The sequence below is a fragment of the Siniperca chuatsi genome, linkage group LG9, assembly GCF_020085105.1.
Source record: "Siniperca chuatsi isolate FFG_IHB_CAS linkage group LG9, ASM2008510v1, whole genome shotgun sequence".
NCBI lineage: Eukaryota > Metazoa > Chordata > Actinopteri > Centrarchiformes > Sinipercidae > Siniperca > Siniperca chuatsi.
Genome location: NC_058050.1, coordinates 299,875 through 310,680, shown reverse-complemented (window position 1 = coordinate 310,680; position 10,806 = coordinate 299,875). Strand labels below are relative to the sequence as shown.

General features: G+C 47.5%; 1 protein-coding gene across 4 annotated transcripts; it reads right to left on the bottom strand.

Moving 5' to 3' along the window:
• polr3glb (RNA polymerase III subunit GL b) lies at positions 1-9,028 on the bottom strand. 4 transcript variants are annotated; one of them, XM_044208568.1, is made up of 9 exons: positions 8,620-9,012; positions 7,878-8,080; positions 7,317-7,446; positions 6,371-6,439; positions 5,881-5,937; positions 1,129-1,223; positions 939-944; positions 819-890; positions 1-448 (listed from the first exon to the last, which is right to left on the bottom strand). In XM_044208568.1, the coding sequence occupies exons 2-9, from the start codon at positions 7,995-7,997 to the stop codon at positions 362-364; spliced, it is 636 nt and encodes a 211-aa protein (XP_044064503.1). In that variant the 5' UTR covers positions 7,998-8,080; positions 8,620-9,012; the 3' UTR covers positions 1-361. The 4 variants fall into 4 exon arrangements, with proteins under 4 accessions (XP_044064503.1, XP_044064500.1, XP_044064499.1 ...); XM_044208565.1 differs by having other exon boundaries at positions 819-944; positions 8,620-9,016; XM_044208564.1 differs by lacking the exon at positions 939-944 and having other exon boundaries at positions 819-892; positions 8,620-9,009.
• Between the last annotated feature and the right edge of the window lie 1,778 nt (positions 9,029-10,806).

The window sequence follows — 10,806 nt, the reverse complement described above, 5'->3', positions numbered from 1 at the left end:
TTTAACTCACGCAGCTGCCGTTTATTATCCAACAGCCAAAACAAACACTTACAGATATAATTCACTTGTTTCCAGAACGACGATAAAACAGATCAAACATCGATACAAAAGGTTAAAAAACATCTGAAAGACGCAGCGTGAACTCAGAAGTCTTCTGACGATTTCTCTCCAGTGAATCGTCTTCACTCGTCCGGACATTTGGACGTTCGTTCAGTCTTCAGTTCCATCGGTTATAAAATGGTTTAAAACGTCAAACGGCTGCTGGACGGTTTTTCTCTGCGGAGACGAACAAACACGAAGCCGATAAAACCCGCTGTAAAAAGTGATAGAAGCGGACGAGTGTACGCTGAGTGCTGGTGTTTCAGTAAATAGCCTCGTCCATGTTGTCGTCACTGTCTCCGCCGAACTCCTCTCCGTTATCAAAGTAGGACATGACGTAGTCCGTCTCCTGCAGACAGACAGACAACCGGTTAATTCAAAACACCTTATTAACATGAATAACTGTCTAACGCATGTTAATAACGGCCTTATTAGATATTAATGAATGTCATATTAAGTGTTATCACAGGTGATTACGTCTTATTACAGTGAGTGCATATAAATGCACTCTTATTATGCATCTATTACATCTTAATAAGATTAAACATTAATGTCTTATTAGGAAATGATTACATATTATCCTTCATGCTACACATTAATAACCGTCTATTGATCCTAATATACGTGAACATTTGTCTTTAACATTAGTAAAAGATGACGTGAGTGAATACAAACCAAAGTTCATTAATAAAAATCATATTTTAATAAAAATCTCTCGCCTCCTCAAACTCTTCCTCGTCGTACTCCTCCTCTCCTTCGGCCTCCTCTTCCTCCTGTTTCTTCTTCTTCTCCTCTCCCTCCTCCTCCTCCCCCGAGCTCCCCCTCTCCTCCTTCTTCTCCAGAGTCTGACACAAGTTAAGGTGGAAAGGTTTCATTAAGGTGGAAATGTTTCAGCATAAAAACTGAATGCTGCTTTTTTGTGTTTAGTTTGGACTCTGGTGGTCTGGATCAGGTCTACTGGATCAGGTCTACTTCCTGTCCCCAGAGAGGTCCATCGGGTCCAACGGACGCTTCAACATTTTGTCTCACCTCCAGTTTGAGCAGCACTTCCTCTTTCTCTTTCACTCTTTTCTTCTTCTGCCCAGGCTGAAGCCTGTCAGAGCGGCCGCCTGCTGCCGAAACACCTGAGAGACACGGAGCAGGAGATCAATGCACCCACAAGTCACTCGTCCTTCCATCGATCATCAATACGTCGATCGACTGAAGCAGAAACTATATCGCTGAGTCACTTTCACTTCTTACGTCCTGACATTTCTGGAATCAGACGTTAACAGTTTGTTGCTAATAAAGCTGGTTGAAATGTGTCATCGGGAACATTTAAACATATAAATGCCTGACGCACCGCGTACTGCGTACTGAGTCAGCACGTACTCCGCGTGTATCAGCGTGTACTAGCGTGTACTCAGCGTGTATCTGCGTGTACTCAGCGTGTATCAGCGTGTACTCAGCGTGTATCAGCGTGTATCTGCGTGTATCAGCGTGTATCTGCGTGTACTCAGCGTGTATCAGCGTGTATCTGCGTGTATCAGCGTGTATCAGCGTGTACTCAGCGTGTATCTGCGTGTATCAGCGTGTATCTGCGTGTACTCAGCGTGTATCAGCGTGTATCTGCGTGTATCAGCGTGTATCTGCGTGTACTCAGCGTGTATCAGCGTGTATCTGCGTGTATCAGCGTGTATCAGCGTGTACTCAGCGTGTACTCAGCGTGTATCAGCGTGTATCTGCGTGTATCAGCGTGTATCTGCGTGTACTCAGCGTGTATCAGCGTGTATCAGCGTGTACTCAGCGTGTACTCAGCGTGTATCTGCGTGTACTCAGCGTGTACTCTGCGTGTACTCAGCGTGTACTCTGCGTGTACTCAGCGTGTACTCTGCGTGTATCAGCGTGTATCAGCGTGTATCTGCGTGTACTCTGCGTGTATCAGCGTGTATCTGCGTGTACTCAGCGTGTACTCAGCGTGTATCAGCGTGTACTCAGCGTGTATCAGCGTGTATCAGCGTGTACTCAGCGTGTACTCAGCGTGTATCAGCGTGTACTCAGCGTGTATCAGCGTGTACTCTGCGTGTATCAGCGTGTACTCAGCGTGTACTCAGCGTGTATCTGCGTGTATCTGCGTGTATCAGCGTGTACTCAGCGTGTATCAGCGTGTACTCAGCGTGTATCTGCGTGTATCTGCGTGTACTCTGCGTGTATCAGCGTGTATCTGCGTGTATCTGCGTGTACTCAGCGTGTACTCAGCGTGTATCAGCGTGTATCAGCGTGTATCAGCGTGTATCAGCGTGTATCAGCGTGTATCAGCGTGTACTCAGCGTGTATCAGCGTGTTCTCAGCGTGTACTCAGCGTGTATCAGCGTGTACTCAGGGTGTATCTGCGTGTATCTGCGTGTATCTGCGTGTATCTGCGTGTATCAGCGTGTACTCTGCGTGTACTCTGCGTGTACTCTGCGTGTATCAGCGTGTATCTGCGTGTATCAGCGTGTATCTGCGTGTATCTGCGTGTATCTGCGTGTACTCAGCGTGTACTCAGCGTGTATCAGCGTGTATCAGCGTGTACTCTGCGTGTACTCTGCGTGTACTCTGCGTGTATCAGCGTGTATCTGCGTGTATCTGCGTGTATCAGCGTGTACTCTGCGTGTATCTGCGTGTATCTGCGTGTATCAGCGTGTACTCTGCGTGTATCAGCGTGTATCAGCGTGTATCAGCGTGTATCAGCGTGTACTCAGCGTGTATCAGCGTGTATCTGCGTGTATCAGCGTGTACTCAGCGTGTACTCAGCGTGTATCTCGCGTGTACTCAGCGTGTACTCAGCGTGTATCAGCGTGTACTCAGCGTGTACTCAGCGTGTACTCAGCGTGTATCTGCGTGTATCAGCGTGTACTCAGCGTGTATCAGCGTGTACTCAGCGTGTACTCAGCGTGTACTCTGCGTGTACTCTGCGTGTACTCAGCGTGTACTCTGCGTGTATCAGCGTGTATCTGCGTGTATCTGCGTGTACTCTGCGTGTATCAGCGTGTATCAGCGTGTATCAGCGTGTATCAGCGTGTATCAGCGTGTACTCAGCGTGTATCAGCGTGTATCTGCGTGTATCAGCGTGTACTCAGCGTGTACTCAGCGTGTACTCAGCGTGTATCTGCGTGTACTCAGCGTGTACTCAGCGTGTATCAGCGTGTACTCAGCGTGTACTCAGCGTGTACTCAGCGTGTATCTGCGTGTATCAGCGTGTACTCAGCGTGTATCAGCGTGTACTCAGCGTGTACTCAGCGTGTACTCTGCGTGTACTCAGCGTGTACTCAGTACGCGTACTCTGCGTGTATCAGCGTGTACTCTGCGTGTATCAGCGTGTATCAGCGTGTACTCAGCGTGTACTAGCGTGTATCAGCGTGTATCAGCGTGTATCAGCGTGTACTCAGCGTATATCAGCGTGTACTAGCGTGTATCAGCGTGTACTCAGCGTGTACTCAGCGTGTATCTGCGTGTATCAGCGTGTATCAGCGTGTATTCAGCGTGTATCAGCGTGTACTAGCGTGTATCAGCGTGTACTCAGCGTGTACTCTGCGTGTATCAGCGTGTACTCAGCGTGTACTCTGCGTGTATCAGCGTGTACTCTGCGTGTACTCTGCGTGTATCAGCGTGTACTCTGCGTGTATCAGCGTGTATCTGCGTGTACTAGCGTGTATCAGCGTGTACTCAGCGTGTACTCAGCGTGTACTCTGCGTGTATCAGCGTGTACTCAGCGTGTACTCTGCGTGTATCAGCGTGTACTCTGCGTGTATCAGCGTGTATCTGCGTGTACTAGCGTGTATCAGCGTGTACTCAGCGTGTACTCAGCGTGTATCTGCGTGTATCAGCGTGTATCAGCGTGTACTCAGCGTGTACTCAGCGTGTACTCTGCGTGTATCAGCGTGTACTCAGCGTGTATCAGCGTGTACTAGCGTGTACTCAGCGTGTACTCAGCGTGTACTCAGCGTGTACTCAGCGTGTATCAGCGTGTATCAGCGTGTACTAGCGTGTACTCAGCGTGTACTCAGCGTGTACTCTGCGTGTATCAGCGTGTACTCAGCGTGTACTCAGCGTGTATCTGCGTGTATCAGCGTGTACTCAGCGTGTATCAGCGTGTATCTGCGTGTACTAGCGTGTATCAGCGTGTATCTGCGTGTATCAGCGTGTATCTGCGTGTACTCAGCGTGTACTAGCGTGTATCAGCGTGTACTCAGCGTGTAATCAGCGTGTATCTGCGTGTATCAGCGTGTATCAGCGTGTAATCAGCGTGTACTCAGCGTGTACTAGCGTGTATCAGCGTGTATCAGCGTGTACTCTGCGTGTACTCAGCGTGTACTCTGCGTGTATCAGCGTGTATCAGCGTGTATCAGCGTGTACTCAGCGTGTACTCAGCGTGTACTCAGCGTGTATCAGCGTGTACTCAGCGTGTACTCAGCGTGTACTCAGCGTGTATCAGCGTGTACTCAGCGTGTACTCAGCGTGTATCAGCGTGTACTCAGCGTGTACTAGCGTGTATCAGCGTGTATCTGCGTGTATCAGCGTGTATCTGCGTGTACTCAGCGTGTACTAGCGTGTATCAGCGTGTACTCAGCGTGTAATCAGCGTGTATCTGCGTGTACTAGCGTGTATCAGCGTGTACTCAGCGTGTACTCTGCGTGTACTCAGCGTGTACTCTGCGTGTACTCAGCGTGTATCAGCGTGTATCAGCGTGTACTCAGCGTGTATCAGCGTGTACTCAGCGTGTACTCAGCGTGTACTCAGCGTGTATCAGCGTGTATCTGCGTGTACTCAGCGTGTACTAGCGTGTATCAGCGTGTATCTGCGTGTATCAGCGTGTACTAGCGTGTATCAGCGTGTACTCAGCGTGTATCAGCGTGTACTCAGCGTGTACTCAGCGTGTATCAGCGTGTACTAGCGTGTATCAGCGTGTACTCAGCGTGTATCAGCGTGTACTCAGCGTGTATCAGCGTGTACTCTGCGTGTACTCTGCGTGTATCAGCGTGTACTCTGCGTGTACTCTGCGTGTATCAGCGTGTACTCAGCGTGTACTCTGCGTGTACTCTCTGCGTGTATCAGCGTGTACTCTGCGTGTATCAGCGTGTACTCTGCGTGTACTCTCGTGTATCAGCGTGTATCAGCGTGTATCAGCGTGTACTCAGCGTGTACTCTGCGTGTACTCTGCGTGTATCAGCGTGTACTCTGCGTGTATCAGCGTGTACTCTGCGTGTACTCTGCGTGTATCAGCGTGTACTCTGCGTGTACTCTGCGTGTATCAGCGTGTACTCTGTACTCAGCGTGTATCAGCGTGTACTCAGCGTGTACTCTGCGTGTACTCTGCGTGTATCAGCGTGTACTCTGCGTGTATCAGCGTGTATCTGCGTGTACTAGCGTGTATCAGCGTGTACTCAGCGTGTACTAGCGTGTACTAGCGTGTACTCAGCGTGTACTCTGCGTGTACTCTGCGTGTATCAGCGTGTACTCAGCGTGTACTCTGCGTGTACTCTGCGTGTATCAGCGTGTACTCTGCGTGTATCAGCGTGTATCTGCGTGTACTAGCGTGTATCAGCGTGTACTCAGCGTGTACTAGCGTGTACTAGCGTGTATCAGCGTGTATCTGCGTGTACTCTGCGTGTATCAGCGTGTATCAGCGTGTATCTGCGTGTACTCTGCGTGTATCAGCGTGTATCTGCGTGTACTCTGCGTGTATCTGCGTGTATCTGCGTGTACTCTGCGTGTACTCTGCGTGTACTCTGCGTGTACTCTGCGTACTCCTGTACTCACCGTCTCTGGCAGGTTTCTTCACGTGGACTCTGAGCTCTTTAGGGAATCTCTTCCAGTCTGAAACAACAACAACAACTCATTATTATTATTATTAATATTATTATTAATAATATTATTATTATTATTATTTTTAATAAATATAAAATGTATTTGTGCTTCACGCGGTGGAACCAGGATTAAAACATTTCAGGAGGCAAATAAAATCAGACAATTAAAATAACACAAAAATAAAGTGGAATAAAATACCAACAACAACAACAATAATAATAATAATAATAATAATAATAATAATAATAATAATGATGATGATGAAGATGAAGAAACAGATATGACATGTTGGAAATAAAACAGTTTGCTATCATTAATAAAAAAAATAGAAGTGATTTTAAAGATGCAACTGAAACATCCAGGGAGAACCCTGGAGATGATGAAGATGATGAAGATGATGATGAAGATGATGATGAAGAAGATGATGAAGATGGTGTCTCACCTGGAGTCCAGTCCATCAGTCCGTCTGTCTGCTCGCTGCTGTGATATTTATCAGAGTATCGCTCCACATCTGGACAGGAAACACACAGGAAGAAGACTTTCACAATAAAACAGTCAACCGATACTTACTGATATTTGTTGATTGATCAGCTGATCACCTGCAGAGTGAAGTCAGCTGATCCGGGACCTGCGTGTGCGTCTCTGGGTGAATCCCAAGTCTCTTGATTGCATCCACGTTTCCCTCAGTCATCACTGTTACCTGTTTAACAAACACCTGCACCTGAAGAGCGAGCTGCGGGCCTCGCTGCGCCGGCAGAATGCGTTTATATGATTTATTCGTGATTTGCATCTGTGTTTATTGATCTGATCTGATTGTGAATTCATTATTGAATAACCTGGAAATCGTTTATTCGGCTAAATGTTTCATGGAAAATTGAAATGATGTAACACCGTGTCCTAACTCGCCGCACGTCTGTTGTCATGTAAACAAACCACGTATCAGCTGTTCGCTCGAGACCAGACTGGAGGCGTTAAACTGAACTCAGTCAAACTGATTCTGGCGCTCGCGTCACGCGTGCAGGTCGGACTCCGGTCAGAGCTCAGGTCCGCCTCACCGCGACTGAACGGAAAAGACGATCAGTGGCGTCGACAGCGTCTCGGACTTTATCCATGAGAAAAGGTAATGAACTGCAGATCGGAAACTCATTCATGCAGAAAGTTGTCCGAGGTCGTTTCGTTGTTCCGACCTTCAGTTTTCACAGATGGTGAATCCGAAAACATCGAATGTAAAACAGTGACACACTTGAGTTTAATCTGTCTGTATCAGATCAGTCCGATCAGCGATCAATGAGGGGGCGTGCCGGCCAATAGAAGACTTCGTGTCTCCTCAGAGCACGAATAAGAGACTGGGGATGCACCCGGTGTGTGTGTGTGTGGTGACCTCTGACCTCTGTGTGCAGCAGCTGGTTGGATGAAGCAGGGCAGAGTCTTCATGGCTCCTCTGAACTCCTGTTTGAGCGCCAACAGATACTCCGCCTCCTCCCCACCTGCCAGGGGGAGGGGCTTCTGCTCCATCACCTGGGCAACAACACACACACAGATATGGAATAAGAAACACTGCTGAAGTTTGACACATGAGCCCTGTTTTTGTTTTCAGCCTGTCTGTGTTCACATGTAGTCAGACTGTCCCGTCAGAGCAGCCGAACCAGCAGTCAGCAGCTCCTGTCTGCAGTGGACCCGTGGACGGACAGACAGCTGTCTCTGGATCACTGTGAGACTGAAGGAAACTCAGAAACAGCAGGATTCTCAGGCAGGTTCTGCAGCCGCTTTCTCCTCTGGCGTCTCTTATGAGGTTTATTCTGGACGGACGTCAGAGACGATGACGTCCTCTGGACGTGTGAACGATTCGATGTGTTTCAGTTCCAACAGTCAGACTGCCGTCGGGATTTTTATGTAAACATGAGACCGACATGTAAACCTGAACGTTCAGGTGCAGGTGTGTGTCTTACAGGAAACAGAGGTGTAGGTTGTTGGATGGACGGAGGTAAACTGTCTCCCCTGTTGATGCCGACCGCCTCAGCACTGAAAGTCATCATCCTCCGGCCCCGCCCACGACCTCGACCCGCCATCACCACCTGGACCAGACTGGACCGGGCTGGACCAGGTCCGGTCTGAGTGGATCAGGGTGGAGCTGCAGCTGGTTGGACGTGTTCTGTCAGTACAAAAAGTAGTTCAGAAAAAACTTCCCACGTGACCCTTCAGGGGCTCCGTAGTTCGGAATAATCAATATGAAAAGATGGTCAGAATTTGAATTATTAGGTTATTGATAACCACTGAACTGTGCTGCTGTGTGTCGGGCTGACGGATTAAAACTGTTTTGTAAATAAAGGTAATAAAGGAAGCAGCAGCCTGAACTCACACATTATTATTAGTTATTACCAGGTATTAGTTTGGCTGCGAACAAAACAGCTGTGCACTTTCACACCGATTATATTTACCATCAGTTTACAGTTTGATCAATAAACGCTTTGTTTGGATTCAGTGAATGACTGAAGTCTCGTTTCACCTGATTATTTTGACCAAATTCTTTCACAGAACTTTATCTCGCGAGATAAAACCGTTATTGGCCGTCTTCTCCTCTCGGTTAGCAGTGTTAGCTGTGTTAGCTGCGTTAGCTGTGTTAGCAGGGTTAGCTGTGTTAGCCGGATGCAGTGCAGTTAGCATGTTTAGCCGTGTTCCCGCCCGTCTTACCTTCCGTTTCTGTCTCTATGTTCCTGCCGTTAAACGTTCCTCCGGTTCTTTTCCTCCGCAGCGGGTCATCTTCACATCAGGCCGTTAAACAGACACAGTTTTCTGTTCTCAGCAGATCATCCGCGGGCAATTAAACATCTTTGTTTACATCAACCAGCGCGCCGCCGCCGCCTTCTTCTTCTTCTTCTTCTTCTTCTTCTTCTTCTTCTTCGTGAAGTTTTACGGCGGTCGGTGTCACCGTCATGGTGCGTGACCGCCGCCACCTGGCCCGGAGTGTGGACCGGGACTCTGCACGTTCACTCATTAGAGGAAAGAGAAACACACCTGAGTCTCCTGTCCGGCAGGTTTGTGCTGCTGAGGTACTGAAGCGGCAGCAGGTAGCTCTTCTGTCCAGGACGTAAATCAAACCTTTATTTCCTTCAGGCTCAGTGTCTCTGCTCTCAGCGTCGTGTTCTGCAAATCACAAAATGTCCGACAGTTTCTTCTTTAAGCAGAATGCACTTCCTGTTTTATGTTTTCCTGTTTTACACACTGTGCTGTTTAACTGAGACCAGAACGTGGCCCGGATCCTAGTTTCCTGTTCGCCACTTCCTGTTCGCCACTTTCTGTTCACCACCTTCCTGTTCGCCACATTCCTGTTCGCCACTTCCTGTTCGCCACCTTCCTGTTTGCCACTTCCTGTTTCTTCCTGTTCGCCACTTCCTGTTTCTTCCTGTTCGCCACCTTTCTGTTCGCCACTTCCTGTTCACCACCTTCCTGTTCGCCACATTCCTGTTCGCCACTTCCTGTTCGCCACCTTCCTGTTTGCCACTTCCTGTTTCTTCCTGTTCGCCACTTCCTGTTTCTTCCTGTTCGCCACCTTTCTGTTCGCCACTTCCTGTTCACCACCTTCCTGTTCGCCACTTCCTGTTCGCCACCTTCCTGTTCGCCACTTCCTGTTCGCCACCTTCCAGTTCACCACCTTTCTGTTCGCCACTTTCCTGTTCGCCACCTTCCTGTTCGCCACTTCCTGTTCGCCACCTTCCCGTTCGCCACCTTCCCATTCGCCACTTCCTGTTCCTTCCTGTTCGACACCTTCCTGTTATCTCATTGCACTTTTCCTATATTAGATTAGATTAGACTCAACTTTGTACGAGCACAAGGCAACAAAATGCAGATCAGGATATAAAGTGTGAGCAGGATATAAAGTGTGAGCAGGATATAAAGTGTGAGCAGGATATAAAGTGTGAGCAGGATATAAAGTGTGTCAGGATATAAAGTGTGTCAGGATATAAAGTGTGAGCAGGATATAAAGCGTGAGCAGGATATAAAGTGTGTCAGGATATAAAGTGTGTCAGGATATAAAGTGTGTGTCAGGATATAAAGTGTGAGCAGGATATAAAGTGTGAGCAGGATATAAAGTGTGTCAGGATATAAAGTGTGTCAGGATATAAAGTGTGTCAGGATATAAAGTGTGAGCAGGATATAAAGTGTGTCAGGATATAAAGTGTGTCAGGATATAAAGTGTGAGCAGGATATAAAGTGTGAGCAGGATATAAAGTGTGAGCAGGATATAAAGTGTGAGCAGGATATAAAGTGTGTGTCAGGATATAAAGTGTGTGTCAGGATATAAAGTGTGAGCAGGATATAAAGTGTGAGCAGGATATAAAGTGTGAGCAGGATATAAAGTGTGTCAGGATATAAAGTGTGATATAAAGTGTGAGCAGGATATAAAGTGTGTCAGGATATAAAGTGTGTCAGGATATAAAGTGTGAGCAGGATATAAAGTGTGAGCAGGATATAAAGTGTGATATAAAGTGTGTGCAGGATATAAAGTGTGTCAGGATATAAAGTGTGTCAGGATATAAAGTGTGAGCAGGATATAAAGTGTGAGCAGGATATAAAGTGTGAGCAGGATATAAAGTGTGTGTCAGGATATAAAGCGTGAGCAGGATATAAAGTGTGAGCAGGATATAAAGTGTGAGCAGGATATAAAGTGTGAGCAGGATATAAAGCGTGAGCAGGATATAAAGCGTGAGCAGGATATAAAGCGTGAGCAGTGAGCATATAAAAGTGTGAGCAGGATATAAAGTGTGATATAAAGCGTGAGCAGGATATAAAGTGTGTGTCAGGATATAAAGTGTGAGCAGGATATAAAGTGTGAGCAGGATATAAAGTGTGAGCAGGATATAAAGTGTGAGCAGGATA